This window comes from Vulpes vulpes, chromosome 2 (genome assembly GCF_048418805.1).
Source record: "Vulpes vulpes isolate BD-2025 chromosome 2, VulVul3, whole genome shotgun sequence".
Taxonomy (NCBI): Eukaryota; Metazoa; Chordata; class Mammalia; order Carnivora; family Canidae; genus Vulpes; species Vulpes vulpes.
Window position 1 is genome coordinate 152820853 of NC_132781.1, and position 17551 is coordinate 152838403.

The 17551-nt window shown below is 56.1% G+C and overlaps 2 protein-coding genes across 2 annotated transcripts; one reads left to right on the forward strand and one right to left on the reverse strand.

Annotated features, from left to right (window-relative positions):
• Positions 1 to 107: 107 nt before the first annotated feature.
• Positions 108 to 7541, forward strand: TENT5B (terminal nucleotidyltransferase 5B). Its single transcript, XM_026014516.2, has 2 exons — positions 108 to 565; positions 5625 to 7541. The coding sequence occupies exons 1-2, from the start codon at positions 302 to 304 to the stop codon at positions 6642 to 6644; spliced, it is 1284 nt and encodes a 427-aa protein (XP_025870301.1). The 5' UTR covers positions 108 to 301; the 3' UTR covers positions 6645 to 7541.
• Positions 7542 to 10679: 3138 nt separating this feature from the next.
• On the reverse strand, positions 10680 to 17090 carry TRNP1 (TMF1 regulated nuclear protein 1). Its single transcript, XM_072750656.1, has 2 exons — positions 16126 to 17090; positions 10680 to 11453 (listed from the first exon to the last, which is right to left on the reverse strand). Exon 1 carries the CDS (start codon positions 16962 to 16964, stop codon positions 16287 to 16289), a length of 678 nt encoding a protein of 225 aa, XP_072606757.1. The 5' UTR covers positions 16965 to 17090; the 3' UTR covers positions 10680 to 11453; positions 16126 to 16286.
• Between the last annotated feature and the right edge of the window lie 461 nt (positions 17091 to 17551).

Below are 17551 nucleotides of genomic sequence, written 5' to 3' on the forward strand. Positions count from 1 at the left end.
GCAAAGCTCCGCTGACCAATGGCAGGGCCGCCGGGAGGCGGGGCGCTCCCGCTGTGTGACAGCTGTCTGGACCAATGGGCATGTCGCCCGCGGCCTATAAGAGTCCGCTGGGCCCCTGGCTACCGGCTCTAGGGTCGGTTGGTCGTCGCCGTCGGAGGTGTGCCCCGAGTTTGCCTCGCCGTCGCTGCCACCCGGTCCCTGCAGCCGCGCCCCTCGCCTTGGCCCAGGCGCTCTCCCCGCCCGTCTCCCCTTGGTCACCCCACCCCCCGGTTTCTGCCGTCGGGGCCCCGGGGCTGGGCTAATGATGCCGTCGGAGAGTGGAGCTGAGAGCCGGGACCAGGCAGCCGCGCAGGTGGGGACGGCTGCGGCCTCGGCGGTGGCCACGGCCGCCCCGGCAGGCGGCGGCCCCGACCCGGAGGCCTCCTCGGCCTCCCTCGGACGGCACCTGAGTGGGCTGGGCTGGCCACAGGTGAAGCGACTGGACGCGCTCCTGAGCGAACCCATTCCCATTCACGGGCGCGGCAACTTCCCCACTCTGAGCGTGCAGCCCCGGCAGATTGTGCAGGTGAGAGGGCCCTGGGCGCGGGGTATCCTATCTCCGACCTGAGGTTGTCGTGCCGGGAGGCACCCAGAGTCTGTCCTGTTCTCTGGACTGCTAGGGAAAATGAGGCTTAGAGAGGGACAGGGATTGTAACGATCTCCCCGAGCATGGATAGCAGACCATGAGCCCTCCCCACTTAGCTTTCCCTTCCCCCGCCTCTGGAGAGCCCGATTCCTCTGGAACCATTCACCCTGGCCCTAGCTAGGAAATGGGAGGAGAGTGGGGAGGGACTTGGCTGTGCTGGGGGTGGGGGTGGGGGTGGCGGCGGCGGCGAGAGAACAGCCCTGCCTGCTAAGAAATAAGATACCAGGGAGCCCTGGATGGGTAGGTGTGCATGCTTGGGTTAAAATAGTTGTTGGGTGTTTTTTTTTTTTTTTCCATCTCCAAATCTTCATAGTTGGGCTTCACCCACCCACACACACACCCATTCCCTCTCTCAAGGTCCTAGGGGCAGACTTTGTCCTGTGCTCCCACAGCCCTTGGCTCAAGAGCTCCGTAGCTAAGTGCAAAAGCCAAGAAATTCCTTTTTTTTTTTTTTTTTTTTTTTTAAGATTTTATTTATTCATGAGAGACACAGAGAAAGAGGCAGAGACATAGGCAGAGGGAGAAGCAGGTTCCATGCAGGGAGCCCGATGCGGGACTCGATTCCGGGCCTCCCAGATCATGCCCTGAGCCAAAGGCAGACGCTCAACCACTGAGCCACCCAGGCTTCCCAAAAGCCAAGAAATTCCAATAAGGACTCCTTCTCAGCTCGAGTTGTGGCAGGAGGGGATTAACTAAGCACCAAGCCAGATCTGGTGCCTGCCTGCTGGAGGTGTCCAGTTTAGGTGGTTCTCTCCTTCCCCAAAATTGGAAATGAAGGCTGGCCTAGTGCCTCCTGAAGAGCAGGAAAAGAGAATTCTGATAGCCCTCTCCCCTTTTTTGGACTCCTTTTCCCATTTACCTAACTTTTAGCACCCCTAAAATTGCTCTTTCATCTGTATAACCTAGGTGCTGTCATACTCTGAAATGCCATAATATGGTAATTGTATCCATTTTCTGGCTGGGGAAGCTGAGGTTCCAAAAGGGGCAGAAAGCTGCCTAAGATTACCTAAAGAGGCGAAAATCAAACCTAAAGAATCATGGGTCTTCCTGGGAGCCACCTGCTGGCAGGTTCAGTGTTTCCTACACCATCCCTAGTTCCTTCTAAGGCTCAACTTCTAAGTCTTAGGAAAGTCTTCTGATAGAAACCAGAAAATCCAGCCACAATTCCTGTGTATTCCTGCCAGTAGATGGACTTTCTTTCTCGGGAGTTGTCCACAGAAGCAAGTGAAGCAGGCCATTCCCCTGCCTCCTACCATCTCAGCCTCCATTGAGGAGGAAGGGTGCCTGCTAGGGGATTACCTCGCCCTCCCTCCCAGGGAATGGGAGGGGGTGGGGGCAGATTCCCCAGGGCTGACTCACCTGCAGCCCCAGTGGTGCTCACTGAGGCATTCCTCAGTAGCTGCCCTGCTGTCATGGGGTAATTAGGAAACCAGTTGAAGCTTTTCTCCCCAGGACACTCAGGTCAACCTTGGGGCCCCAGCTGCTGTATCTCCAGGACTGCTGTCCCAGACACAGGGGAAGGAGGAGTCCAGTGTGGAAACTCCCCTCTGCAGGGACAAAGGGTGCTCTGGAGGGGAAGTCCCTGCCAAACTGCCTTTACTGGTGTCCACTCTGTGTCAAGCCCTATTCAGGACACCAGAGCTACAGATGTGCCTGGGACCCCACCTCTCTGCCCTCAAGGTCCTCCCTTGAGAACAGTGTTCTCCTGGATTACGGTCAAAGATGTCCCAGAGCAGGGAGCTGCTGGCTGTGGTGGGGAGAGGAAGGGGAGGCTTCAGAGCTGGCCTGGGAGGTTGGACATCTGGCTTCAGGGCCTGGACTATTCTCCGTTCCCTTTGCTGGGCCCAGTGTCCCCATCTGGTCAACACTAATGAGTTGGACTACTCTGGCACACCCTTTCAGGTTCCAAGATCCAAACAGAACAGGTACCTTCACCTGGTCTATACACTTGCACCCACAGGGAAGAAAGTCCATCTGCAGGTGGGAATCTACAGCTGGCAGCTTCACAAACTGTGTGTGTGTGTGTGTGTGTGTGTGCGCGCGCGGTGGGGCAGAGGTGGTCCTGGGTGTGCATGGGGCATGGACAGTGGTGCTTGGTGTATATGGGGATGAGGGTCATCATGCTGGCTATGTGTGGAGGTGGGGGTGCTGGTGATAAAGGGAGGGATGTTAGGTATGTGTAGTGGGGGAGGCTGGTTGTCCATGGTTCAAGAATTAGAAACTTTCTCCCTCTGTCTCCCCACAAGACCTAGCCTACAGCAGCAATCTGAGCAGCTAGAGATGCTATTCTTGCATATACCTGAGCTAGAGGGATTCATTCTCCTGTAGGAGTCATCGTGTCGGAACCCTTCCCCCCCCCCCCCTGCCTACAGCTCTGGGATGCCTGGTTCTAATTGAGCTCAGCCACACTTCTTGGCTGTGTGACCTTGGATAAGTCCTTTGCCCTCTATGGGCCCAGGGAATTGAATTAGACATTCAGATCTCTCTAGCTGCAGCCAGAGGGCCTGCATCAGGCAGCTCCAGATTTGAGTTTTGTAAGCCTGCTGGTGGACAGCACCTATAGCCCCCTGCAGGTCTTGGCAATGACCCAGGAACAGAGTTTCTGGGGATGCCCTTGGCACAGGGGAAAGGAGGGTGCAGCCATGGCCCTCTCCATGGCTAGAAAGTCTGATTCAGGAGGCTCCAAGCTGCCCTGCAGTCTTTGGGAGTGGTGGCGGTATCTGGGGTCCGCCTGCCAAGCTGGCTGTAGTCACACCTGGGAGGGAGACACCAGCTGCAGGTTGGCTGACACAGCCGGCCCCATGGCCTGACGTAGGCGATTTAACGAGGATACTGCTACCTACTCACCAGGCCAGATGCCATGCCCTGGGGTGAGCATCAGCCTGGGAGCAGGAGCTGGCATTGAGTAAGGCTCAGTCAGCTCTACTGGGACACGGGGAGGGGGCTGGTCTGCTCTCTTTGGCCTGCATGGGCGCAGCTGCCAGCTGCCCGAGTGTGGGTTACAAGTCCCGCAGGCCGGACTGTGGCAACTGGCCCCTGACCTCCAGCTTCTCCAGCCTCTCTGGCCAAGGCATCTCCCTTTCCTAACTGCCTTGCCTCTGGGCTGCAGTGACTGGAGGGTCACCTCTTTGAAATTTTGAAAGTGAGAGAGGATTAGAATAGTTTCTGGTCTCTACTCCTTCTAAACCCTGGGATGGCGATGTGATGGAATGAGAGTCCGCCCCACCTGGATTTGAAGGCACCTCTACATGATCTTGGGCAGATGACTATGCTCCTGTGAGCCTTGGTTTCCCCATCTATAACTCGGAGATCATAAAGGGCTGTCCCCAATAGGGGTGCCGGGCTGGCTCAGTCAGTGGAGCATGTAACTCTTGATCTCAGGGTTGTGAGTTCGAGCCCCATGTGGGGTGTAGGCATTACTTAAAAAGAAAATCTTTAAAACGAGGTATTAAAAAAAAAAAAAAAAAGCTCTATCCCCCATAGATTGTGGTAATTAGGTCCAGGTATTCAATAGGTGGCTAACTGGTATTCCTTTCCCACCCCCCATCCCCACAGCTCCTCCTCAGCATGTTCCTGATGGCCAGTTGCTGACCCCCGTAGCCATCACAATACCTTCCCCTAGTCGGGATCCTCCTCCCGGAAGCCTTCCTGGAGGGAGCCGCCCGCCTCAGATTGCCCCACTGCGGCTTGCCTCCTCAGCACTTAAGTGCATTCTTCGCAGTAATTCCTGAGAAGCGAGGAGGGCAGCCCAGCCCAGTGGTGCGCGCTGACTTGGCAGCAAGGCGGGGTTGCAGAATCACTCAGGGCAGGAATGCTGCTTGGTCACTTTCAGGACTGTGTGTGAAGCACCCTGGGTTACTGAGAAAACTGAATGTCCAGGCCCAGCTCCTTCTCCCCACATGGTCCTAGGCCCAGAGAGATGCCTCTGGCCAAAGAAACAGACTCCAGATGCCTGGTAGGTTTGCCGGTCACGTTCCTGTGTCAGCAGACAAGGTCTGCTGCATCTCTTCCCACTTGGGCTGGGCGCTGAGCGCCTCCTGAGATGATCGTCCCAAGAGCAGAAAAGGTCTGGGTTTTCACCCCCAGCCTCGCCACTTCCGAATATCCTCCCCACTCGAACCTTAGAGGTCTCACCACTGCAAACCTCAGGTTCCTCGGCTCTAAAACAAGTGCTGTGTTTGCTTCACAGAGTCCTTGGAAAGATGAGTTAAGATGAATATATCATAGTCAAAAGAGCATGCAAGGGCTGGAGAATCCAACTGACCTGAGCTCCAGGCTCAGCCTGGCTACTCTCTGACCTTGGAAGTGTTTCTTAACCTCTCTGTGCCTCTGGTCCCCCATCTGTAAATTGAGATAATAATTCTCAAATACAGGATTTTTATGAGGGTTAATGTAGTAAGGCATGTGAATCTCAATTACATTCCCAACACATTTGAGCAGTTAGCATCATGCCTGGCACAAAATGAAATGTTTTACTTGCAGCTTTAGAGAGGTAGAGTAGCCTAGTGGTTAAGACCTGAACTGAGTTTAATTCACCGGCTATGTGACCTTGGGCAAGTTACTTGGCCCCTCTGTGCTTCTATTTCTCCATGTGTAAAATGGGAATAATAGTACCTACCCTTTGAGGTAGGTACTAATTGTGAGAATTATACGAGTTTATATCCTAACGTATAAAGTGCTTAGACAGGACCCGGCATTTAGTAAATTCTACATATGTATTTGCTATCATTAGTGCTGTTCTTTCGGAGTCTTTCCTCCAAATGAGCCATTCTCCAGGTTAGGAAATCGAAGCTGTAGAGGGTCAAAAGACTTTCTAAAGGCATGACAGCTGATAAGCGGTCAACGCGGTTAATGTTGGTGTGCTTATTACACGGAATCCCGTAGTAGCCCGGGGGGCCCAGGATCCTGACCCCTCTCTCTCCTGCTGTCTCTCCGGCAGGTGGTCCGCAGCAGCCTGGAGGAGCAGGGACTATGCGTGCATGGGGTGCGGTTACACGGCTCTGCTGCCAGCCATGTGCTGCACCCGGAGAGTGGCCTGGGCTACAAGGACCTGGACCTGGTGTTCCGTGTGGACCTGCATGGGGAGGCGTCTTTCCAGCTGGTCAAGGAGGTAGTGCTGGCCTGCCTGCTGGACTTCCTGCCGGCCGGTGTGAACCGAGCCAAGATCACTCCACTGACACTCAAGGAGGCATACGTGCAGAAGCTGGTGAAAGTGTGTACCGACACGGACCGCTGGAGCCTCATCTCGCTGTCCAACAAGAGTGGCAAGAACGTGGAGCTCAAGTTCGTGGACTCGGTCAGGCGCCAGTTTGAGTTCAGTGTAGACTCCTTCCAGATCATCCTGGACTCCCTGCTGCTGTTTGGCCAGTGCTCATCCACCCCCATGTCTGAGGCCTTCCACCCAACGGTGACAGGCGAGAGCTTGTATGGGGACTTTGCTGAGGCCCTGGACCACCTGCGGCACCGTGTCATCGCCACGCGCAGCCCTGAGGAGATTCGTGGCGGTGGCCTCCTCAAGTACTGCCACCTCCTGGTGCGGGGCTTCAGGCCAAGGCCCAGCACCGACGTGCGTGCCCTGCAACGTTACATGTGCTCCCGCTTCTTCATCGACTTCCCGGACCTGGTGGAGCAGCAGCGCACACTGGAGCGCTACCTGGAGGCCCACTTCAGCGGGGCCGACTCAGCCCGCCGCTACGCCTGCCTGGTGACGCTACACCGCGTGGTCAATGAGAGCACCGTGTGCCTCATGAGCCATGAGCGTCGCCAGACGCTGGACCTCATCGCCACCCTGGCGCTCCAGGCGCTGGCTGAGCAGGGCCCGGCCACGGCGGCCGCCCTGGCCTGGCACCCCTCGGGCCCCGATGGGGTTGTGCCCACCACCGTGAGTTACTACGTGACTCCTGTGCAGCCCCTGCTGGCTCGGGCCCACTCCTACCCCACCTGGCTGCCTTGTAACTGACTCAGACCCTGGCCAGAAAGTACTGGGCCCACGCTGATGGAGTGGGGCCTCCAGGAGTGTGCAGAGGATGCCACCAGAAACAGGCAGCCTGTGCTGAGTGGCCCAGCACTGCTGCAAGGTTGGGCCTTTGACTGAACACACTGGACCCCACTCATCCCCAAGCGAGGCCCCCATGGGCTTAAGGCCAAGCTGAGGTTCTTGATTGGCCTTTGGGTTATTGGACCCCACTTTGGAGCAGCATAACTGTGGGGTGTGGGGGCTCTTTGTCTTGGGGGTCAATTACCTTCAGGAGACAAAACCTGTTTGGGGTGATAGCCTCAATGCTCATCATCTTAGGTTGATTTCTGTGGCCTAGAAAGGGTCTTTTTGGGTAAAGCCAGCCCATAGTGATCCCAGCAGCCTCTGAAGACCTACAGCCCACACAATAGCTAAAATATGGTATGTTATACAAACTACTCACTTTGGATTGAGCCAGGCCCCTAAGAGGGCCTGGCGATCCAATCTGATTAATCACTTGGAGGAGGGAAACTGAGGCAGGAGGCAGCTACCTGGGTTTGCAGAGGGATAAGTTTAGCCCAGTTTGCAAACACCCCTACCCCAAGCTGTCGAGGCTTGTGGTGAGCAAGAGCCAAGCTGCCAGGGGTGGGACACCGCCTATGCCCCTTCTGGGCTGTTGCTCTCTTCCTCTGTGTTGTGAGGATCCCTCTGCCTAGAAGCTTGTTCTTCAAAGGGTGCTGGGCCCAGAATGGCCACAGTCAAGTGCTCCCACCCCACTGGCCTGGTTACAGGGTCTGCACTTGGAGGAAGGGAACCATGCCCCACTTCCTTTCCCATCCCTCTGGATTTGTCACCATTTTGCACTGTTAACACCTGCCAATAAAGATCGTCTACACTAAACCTAGCACCCTGATTTCTCCTGGGAGAAGGACCTTCCCTGGCAGGGGGGGCGGGGGGGGGGCTCTGGCTGCCTCTCCCAGCCTGTGTCTGGCTTGTGTTGTGGGCAGGGACATTTAGGTGGGTTGGTGTCTGAATCCTGGGCTGTGGCTGAGGGATTGCATCTCCTTCCCTCAACCCCAGCCCCGGCTGGAGGACTATGCCAGGAGCTCTCATCTAGAACATGTGACTTATACCTGCTAATTGCCTCAGCAAGTCTCTTGTTAAAGAGTAAATTTGTCAGTATTTCCTACCTGGAGTCCTGATGACCCTGGATTTGGCCTCACACTCCAGGGCTAGGGCTGCTTGACTCCAGCTCTGCCCACCCAACCCTACTCCTTCTCAGGAGGCTGGCAGACAAGCTGAGTGAGTTTGAATTGGAGACCCCTTCAGACTGGGGGTCTTCTAGCATCTTCCAGAATGAGAGCTCAGGTTTGACCTCCCTACCTGAGAAAGGGGTTACATCAGTTCTCTGGCTTCCTCTCTAACTGCCAAGCACTGATAGGCACACTCTGGCCTGCCCTAAACAGGTCTCCTAGAGGGACAGGGTCTCTCCTTTTCTAATCCAGCCAGGGCCCTGTCAGGCTCTCAGGGAGCTATTCCCTCAGGGCATCAGCCAGTCACTGGCCTGGACGCTGCCCACTGTTTACCCAGCCCCTTTGATCCAGGGATTGCAAAGCCCTTAACATATTCAGCCTCATTAGTGGTTTCTGAAGTGGTGGCTTTGATGGTTTCAGCCAGGGTTAAAAAAAAAAAAAAAAAAAACAAGGCCACAGAGGAGGCCCTTGGGTGAGTCCAGCCACCTCACCTGCTCAATGAGTCCCTGCAGTGCTCGAAAGGGCTAGGACATTGCGTGGAGTTTCTTGGCTTGGTAACTGAAAGCAGCCTGCCATCCCACCCTATTTGTGCCCACCCAGCTCCGGGCCTGGGAGAGAATAAGTTTCTCCCAGCTCCCAATGGGGGCATGAGGGTGGTGTTCACCGGGTAAGAACACAGGTTTGGCTGTTGGGGTGGGCAGTAGGGTTCACCTGGATATGGTTGTTTTAGTAAGAAAGCTAGACACCCACAGTATGTGTGTAGACACTGCATTCAGACCACCATGTGCCAGTGACCCAGGTAGGAGCAGAATACATCAGCAAACAAAAGATCAAGATTCCCTACTCCCATGAAGATTACAGAAAATAAACTAAATTATATAGTCTGAGAAGGTCAATGATGCTTACAAGTATGTAGTAGGGCAAGGGTTTGGAAGTGCTGGAGTACTGATTTTTAAAGGTCAGGTTGGACCTCATCGAAAGGGTGACATTTAATCAAACAAAGACTTAAAGGCAGACTGGATGGCAAGTCAGGCGGTGTCTGGGGAAAGAGCTTCTGGGCAGAGAGAATCTGTTAATGTGCACATGCTCCTGGCAGGCGTGTCTGGGGGAGGACACATGTGCCTGAGGGTGTCTGGCCGGCCTTGCTCAGGCGTGTGTGCACACCGCTGCTGGTCTGCAACATGCATGGGTGTGAAATATGGGAGAGCCTGAGCAGGAGTTCCTGGTAACAGCTGCTGTTTCTGGAGCCTCTCCTCTAGGCCAGGCACTGCTAAAGTCTTCACGGTCACTACCTCTCATTTCATCCTTGAGAGAAGAGTGATTGTTATTTCCACCTTTACAGACAAGGAAGCTGGTGTCAGAGAGAGGTCAAAGTGTGGCTGGCTCCAGAGCCGTTGCTGTGAACCCCTGAACTCTCCTGCTCCTACACTCTGATTTCATGTGGATAAGCGAGACAGTGTGTCTTCTGTACATACATGTGATGGAGCATGTTTGGTGTGTGACAGTTTGTACTGCTGTGCACTTACCATTTTATGTAGGACTAGGGCAGTGTAGCAGTGTGCTGAGATGTACAATTTCTTGATGTACATGACACCAGCCATAGCTTGCAGTGACCATGTCAGAGGCCCATGATGGCAGCAGGTGTGCCTGTGGGTGTGTTTGGGGGTGGTGCCATGTTTCTGGGTGTGAAAAAAAACAATGACTCAGTGGCTGGCATTATTTGCTCATGGACAGTTCCTGCAGCCATCTAAGATGCCAGGACAGGTGGAAATCAAGAACTGGGAACCAGAGCCAGAGAGGGAAGGCTGCAGGAGGAAAGCCCACACCCCAATCCCCTGCAGTGCTTGCCCAGCAACAGTCCACCCACCGCCCCTCATGGGCCATGGTGGGTGGCAGCGCTTCAAAGGGGAAAGAGGCACTGCTATGAACTTTGGGGAACAGAAGACATGCCCTCAAGCAGTGATATGATGTGTGACCCCTCCAGTCCCACACTCTCCTCTCTTCTCCATGTTTTGAGCCCTGGGAGGCTGCCCTCTGTGGACTGTGTATCAATGGCTCTCTTGTTCTCAACCTTCCTGTTGAGTTCAGGCAATGAGAGGCCCCAGCAGGAGACTGAAAGGAGGAGAATGGGGTGTTTTGTCCGCCTGCTATCTCTCCCCACCCCACCCCCCCTGCACCAGGCTGCCATAGTTGGCTGCATCTCTGTCAAAGACCACTGCTCCTGTCAGGGGTGCCCTCCACACAGCTACCCTCTCTGGTCCTGTGCCCTCCCTCCGCCTCCCCCTTCTCCCTGTAAAGGCTCCCCACTCTTGCTAGCCCCAGAGAGATGCACCCATCCCTTGTTCTCTTTTTAAGCCCACCTGTTTGGAAATAATTTTTTTTTAATCTCTTCCCAGTTTGAGGGTGGCTCATCTGCTGCTGGGGCCCTGACTCACAAACAGGTCCCTATCATCACCATCACAGTCACACACAACCCCCCCGCCAATCCTCATGCTGTCACATTATCACAGACATGCACCACCTTCTCCATGTGACACGGTCTCATGTATGCACCCCCCACCCCCTAGCTTCCTCATCCCATCCTTAACTGGGGCAGACTTCCCAGGGAGGGTCAGCCTGGAGCCAGATCAAGGGGAAAGCACTCTGCAAACCAGTCCACAGGGCCAGACTGCTGACCCAAGCTAAACCAAAGCTGCTCAAGGAACTGCCAACTTAAAGAGTCGTGAGAGACACACACAAAGGAAGGGCAGTAGGGACACTTGGCAAAGTCAACCTCAAAACCACATGCCTTTGTCTCACGTCACTGAAATTTATTCTTCCTGAATGTATAAATCAGGGGACTGATTCAATATACATTCATTTTGCGGAATACAAGTTCTGGGTTGTATGTGAGTAAATGTGCCCCCCGCCCCCTTCCCTATATTTTCAGGATATTTGAATAAATATGCTCCTTTTTTTTTTCATTTAAAACTTTGTTTTGAATGTTTAGGTTGCCACCACCTCTCCCTGAGAATGAGGTGCCCCTCCCCTTGGAGCCAGCAGCGATCATCTTTCTGAGGGGCCCAAAGGCACACCCCTAGGCAGAGAGGGCAAGTGAAGGAGGGAAACAGATTTCTCAGACCAATATTTCCCCTCAAACAGACCTCCCAGCATTGTCAGGGTGAGAAGCAATGACATCGACCACAATGGAGACCCCAGCTGCGCTGTGACTTAAGAATGACAACTCTATTTTAAAAGAAAGCCTTTTCATTTTCACACTGAAATGTTTGCTGCTTTCTTAAATAATCTGATTGCAACTCAGAGGACCTGTTGTAACATTTCCAATCACACAGTGTCAGCCAAAGTCAAATGTGGCTTAGATTACAGGCACCTTCCCCAGAACCGAGCACCTGGCCGCCGTTGAGTGCAAGGCCCCCATGATGGGAGGATGGTGCCAAGATCATACGGGATCAATTTGTTTAAGGTTGTGGGACGTCTTCCTGGAGGAGGTGCCCAGGAGCAGAAGCAGAATCCAGGAGTCCAGATCCATAGAGTGGAGGCTCTGAGGAGCTGGGAGGAGCTAGAAAGAATCATTTCAAGAGCTTTAATTACCTTCTTCCCGCAGCCACCCAACCCCACCCAAACTCTTCGACATTTGACATTTGCGTCAAGAGGGACCATTGTGGATAGAAGGTACAGAGCAATATTATGGAACAGGGCTCTACTGGCTCCTGCTCTGGAAGGGATGGGGGCTTCTGGGGTAAGCAGAGGTTCCCTTGGGCCTTGTCCTTGGCTGGGATCCCCACTGGTCTGAGCAGCTGGAATGGAATGTTCCTGGGAAGAAAGGCCTGCCCCTCCACCACCTCTCCCCTTATGGAGTTCCCCAGAGCCCACAGTGGGGGGAGAAGGGGGATTGTTCCAGGGATTCCTGATATGGCGATGCTCTGGGGAAGCAAAGGCCCACACTGCCTGGGGGCTCTGTCCTGGCAGCCTCTACTGGGCTAGGTAGATTGGATCTATCAAACATTTATGAATCTCCACCACGTGCCATTCAATAGTCAGGAGTTATCTCCTCTCCAGCTCCCCAACAAAACATACACATACACATGAAACTGGGAAGTCATTTGCCCGAGGTCTTTCAGCTGAGAAATTACAGGCAAACACTGAACCCCAGATCTGTCTTATTCCAAACTAGGGGCGCTTCCTGCCCCCACCATGGAGCCTGTCATCCTCCTCCTCTGCCATCCCAGGCTGTTTGCTCTCCTGGGCACCCAACATTCTAACTAGGTGTGCAGAGAGAGGAGGTAACCCTCCAAGGCAAGCCCAGGCCCTGAGCATCGTTGGCTGGCCCTTGCCTGAAGCAAGGTGTGCTGACTCAGCCTGACTCACCCCCCCAGAGCCCAGACAACCAGGGTAGGGAGCCAACTTCTAGGGGTGTGCCCAGACCTTGGTGGTGGTGATGGGGTTGCACTTTCTGCCACCCTCCCAGCATCTCATCACATCCTTCCCAGATCTGAGGTTCAGGGGTCACGGTACTCAGACTTAAAGAGTAAGAGCCCAGAAACCCCCTCAAATGGAGCCCTTGTTAGCCTGATAAATGAAAAGCACATAGACTAATGTTTAAAGGACCTCTTATTTACAGGCTCTATATCCTTGAGCAAGTCATCTGCCCTCCCTGATCCTTAGTTTCCTCATCCATGGAAATGAGGATAATAACCCCTACTTTGCAGAGTAGCTGAGAGGATTATAAGAGATAAAGGGTGTGAAGTGCTCAGCACAGTGCCTAGCGTGGAGGTGATTAATATATTTCAGAACCAAGGAACTTGGCCAGGGTTTGGACTAATGGAAGTTCAAGGACTAGTAGAGGAAGAAATAGGCTGGGGATCTCCCAGCTTTCCCAAATGTCTCCTCCCTGGGCTGTAAAGCAGGGAGCCTCTCAATCTGAGAAGCCTGGCTATTGGGTTTTCTCTAGGGACCCAGCAGGTGGGAATAGGGGGGCAGGGAAGCCTCCTAGAGACTGCCTACTACAGGCTTGGAAGCACCTTGGTCATGATGACCTGTTGTTTAAGCCTAGTTTCTAGGAAGCCTCCCTGGTCCCCAGGTGGCTGAAGAATGGGATGTTCTGATCAATGATCGGTGTAACAAATCTGTGAGGAGCGAAAAGGACTACAGCCTTTCACTCAGACGGTGACTGCCAACCAGGGCGACCTTTTTCCAGGAAAGTCTTTCCTCGTGAACCTTTTTCTTGAGGTCCGAGGCCCGGCCCAACCACAGGCCCAACCTTACGCCCCTTCTCTGAATGACCGCCATACCCGCTCGTTCTGACAGACCTTAAAACCCAAGACCTGCTTGAAGGAAGGCTCTGCGTGACGGGAGGGGGCTGGTCGGGGGCGGGGACCCTGGGAAACCTAGCTTGCTCCAGGCCACGCCCCCACTCCCCGGGAAGCAGCCCCACACTGCCCTCTGGTGGCGCCACCCAGAGACGCCTCCGCTTGGTTAGGGCCTCCAAAAGAGGAAAAGGCTTATCCAAGGGGAGGGGCAAGTTTAAATTAGAACCATGAACTTTCTCCCAGCCCTAAGCACTGGCCTGAAGAAGGGCTCCTGTTCTTATTTCCCTTTGCTGAAATCCCAGATTCAGTGCTGGCCATCGATATTCTCAAGATTCCCAGGGCTGTGGCCATCAACAAGGTATTGAGGAAGGGAACCCGGGTGGCTCAGTTGAGCGTCTGCCTTCAGCTCAGGCTCAGGTCATGATCCCAGGGCCCTGAAATCGAGCTCCACAGCGAGATCCCTGCTCAGTGGGGACCCTGCTTCTCCCGCTCCCTCTGCCCCTCCTCTCTGCTCATGCTCTCTCTCTCTCTCAAATTTTTTTTAAAGTGTTCAGGAAGCTGGGAAGGGGGTGGGGGATGCTGTGTCAGTCACCAGACCAGAGGCTATAGTTATTTGTGAAGCCTTCCAACAACACAAATTGCCCAGTCCCAGAGGGACCCCTGGGATAGTTACCACCAGGGATGGTTGCCTCGAGGAGAGCTGGGAGACACCAACCCTTAAAAGCAGAGACCCTCTGAATCAGTGTTCCTTCTTGAGCCCCTGGACTGATTACACTGAGGAAAAAATGGAGCCTCCCAGACGGGGTTGGGTGGGCCAGACAGGGGTGGGGAAGTCGCTTTTATTAGCTGGCTGGGGAAATAGTGGGCAGAGCACTGAATCGTGAGTTCAAGTCACTGAGCACTGTATGCCTGGGCCAAGGCCCTTGGTGAGAGGCAGTGGGACATCTGGCAGGGGGGGAGGGGGACAGAACTGCCTGTGACACTAGGACCAATCACCATCTCCCACAGACATGCATCACTTTCTCAGCAAGAGCCATCTCTAATTCCTCCCTCCCCACCTCCTCCAAATCGGGACAAAGCTGATGACCAATAAATCCCAGAGAAAGGCAACATCGTCATGGCACAGAGCACTTTACACCATTAGCTAAAAGCTTCTCTGGACCAAATGCCCCTCTCCTGTACAACACAGAAAATGAACAGTGCTGGCTGCAGCCCAGTGCTGCAGCTTGAGCTCCTCACTGTCACCTCCAAGAAGTCCTTGTCCTCTCTGGGCTTCTAGACCCTAAATGAACTAAGTAGCTTCAGAAGGTTCTCCCTTTCCACGGAGGCCAGAGGATCCCAGGGCCCCTCACTGCTCTCCTGGCCCCCACACTAAGACTCCCTGAGACTGCCTCCTGGACTTCCCTTCCCTATAAGAATGAGTTTGGAAAGGCCTGGTTGTCAGAAAGCAGCCCTAAAGTTTGGTACCTGAGGAGAAAGAGAGGAAGTGCTGATGAGACTTTAGGTTAGGGCCCCTGGGGCTCTGCCTTTCAGAACAATGCACCTGACCCTCAAGACTCTAGAATTAAACCAGATTCCTGTGACTCTGGAGTTCTCATCCTACCCTCTCTTCCCTATTCCCAAGCCCTGACATGAGGAAGGACAGCTGTGTACAGAGAGGGACTGAGGAAACTGGCCCAAAGAGGAGGCAGAGCTGTTCTAGGTCACACAGCAGACGGGCTGCACACCAGCTCTCTGGAGCCCCTGCCCGTGGGCAGGGAGGAGACACTATGGGAAGGACACACACAGGCCTAGGACCTAGTTCTGTCCAGTCGTGACATGTGACCTTGCCACTCCATAAAATGAGGACTTTAAAAAGTAGCTCCTAGCTCCACCAGCAACAGCACTGCCTGTTTCTAGGTGTGATTTTAAAAAAATAAAGCATTCCTCCACTTAAGGGGGGGAGAAGACCTCTGCTCTGTGTTAACCTCACTACAGCCCTTCCCAGAGGTGAGGATAAGCACTTCACAGACAGAAAAGGGAGGTTGAAGTCCAATCAGCTGATGAGCAGCAAAGCAGCAGCCTGGCCCTTTACGGCGGAGGGGGTCGAGTAGGGGCCGGTGGTTCCTGAAGGGCATGTGGACAGGAAGAGAAGTCAATCTCATTTCAGGTCTGGCCCTTTAAGGCCCCCCTTTCTAGAAGCAGATGACATACCTGCCCCCTTGGGGCCTGTTAAAGGATGTAACCTGGCTCCATTCCTGGCAGAGCCATCTTAGAGACAGTTAGGAGCCGGCCCCTAGGAGAGCAGGTGCAGCGTTAGGCAGTTACCAAACACCCTACCCTGGTTATCTACGTCAGGAGGTACGCTTGGCAAAACTGCTTGAGCGTGAGAAAAGATCTGCCTCCTAGAAGTGGAAGGGCCTAAGTATGATGGAAACAAATCCTCAACTTCTCTGGGATTCCATCCCCTCAAATGGGAAACAGGGGCTTAGGGAGAGAACTCGGGGGTACGTCGCTGGCCCAACCCCTACTCCATCCCGGGACCTCATTATTCTGTCCTCCCCAAGGTGTGGAGCTGGGCAGTTCCAGAAAGCAGCAGTCTCAAGGGCAAGACTCTCCTGACAGCCACAAGGGACCCAGGAAAGGCAACGCGGGCGGGGGGCGGGGGACTGGGGGCGGGGAGGGGGGAGGCCTGCGTCAGTGCCGCAGGCTCCAGCTGGGAAAAAGTTTGCCGGCAAGCCCCTCCCGGAACCTGAGCATCTTCAGTTTATCCAGCTCTACAGTGGGGACGTTCTGCAACCACCTCACTCCCCGAGAGGGCTGGGAGAGGCAGAAGCAAAGTGGCCGGCTCCACTAGGGACCCGGAGGCCTCCAGAAGCCCCAGGGAAGGGGGACTCGCCGCCCCGCCCGCCCCCTCAGACGCGCCAGCCGCTGAGACCGCACCTCAGCCTCCTTCACTGGGCCCCCGGCCCCCGACTGTCTCTTCCTGGGGTCTGTCAGTTCGTCCATCCTCGCCGGCGACGCCGTGCATCCAGCCGCCGTGCCGGTCCGTCGTCGGCACCTCCGCGACCGCCTGTCGGGGGGCCTGCGGCCCGGCGCCGAGGTCAGCGCTGGGGGGAGGCGGGGCCGCGGGGCGGGCTGCGGCGGAAGGGCGAGTCGGGCTCCGGGCCGTGGCCCCGCCGCAGGCGCCCGGCGCCCCAGGGCACGCAGCCACCCAGGCCCAGGGCCGAGGCGAGCAGCGCGGGCGGGCGGCCGCGGCGGCCGCGGCGCTGGCCCTTCTTGAGGCGCGAGCCGTGCGCCGCCAGGTAGAGCTCGGCCTGCGCCACGCCGCCGCTGAGGCGGCCCAGGCTCTCGGCGCGGTGCGCTAGGCGCAGCTCGGCCGCCAGGAAGACGCGGTGCAGCTGCAGCACACGGCTCTCCAGCTCCGACACCAGGCGCCGGCGGCCCTCCACCTCCAGCAGTCGCCGCCGCGCTTCGGCCAGCTCCAGCGCGCGGCCCCCCGCCCCCGCCGCCGCCGCCGCCGCTGCCGCCGCGCCCCCTGCCGGCCCGGTGCCCCCGGCGCCCCCGTTAGCGCCCTGGCGCCAGCGCTGCAGCTCCTGCCCCTCCGCCGGGGCCGCGTCGGCCGGCGACGAGACCTGAGCGGGGGTCGGAGTCAAGGTCGGAGTTGGGGGCGGGGGCTGAGGGGACGACAGGAGCTCCCGGGGCGGCGGCGGCGGGGACCCGGGTTCCGCGGTCCCTTCCTGGGCCCCCGGGCCGCAGGCGCTGATGCGGCAGCCCGGCATCCCCCGCCCCCCGGCGGCCTGCAGCGGTCGGTCCGCGGGTCTGGCCAGCTGCCCCCCGCGAGGGGGAAGACCGACGCCGTGCGCGCGAGAGAGATGCCGCGGCAGCCCCCGCGCCGGCCGCGGGCGAGCTTTATAGCGCACGGGGCGGGGCGATGGGCGGCACAGCCAATCAGAGACTGGCAGTCCCGAACCCGCCTCCCCGGCCCCGCCTGCTCAGGACCCTGCCCAAACCCTTCGGGTCCCTGGTCCTTCGTCCGGCTCTGCCCTGCGGGGGCATCCGATCCCCATCCACCTCCCCCAAAATTTGGGGTGAAAGAGAACTGCATCTTCTCTGCTCTGGTCCCTGAGGCATAAGCTCTGGTAACTGGTGCTTAGAAATCATGGACTCCAGTCCCCTCGCGGCGTAGGGTGGGGCGGAGGGCGGGGATTCCTGAGGCCACACCGTGTGCGGGTGAGAGTCTGGACTAGAACTCAGGAGACTTGACTCCTTGCGCAGTGCTCCTTCCCGAACCGCACCGCCTAATGCGTTCTGCCTGGTCTGGACCACCAGTCTCGCCAGGACCCCTTCTCTAATCTCCCTGGTCAGT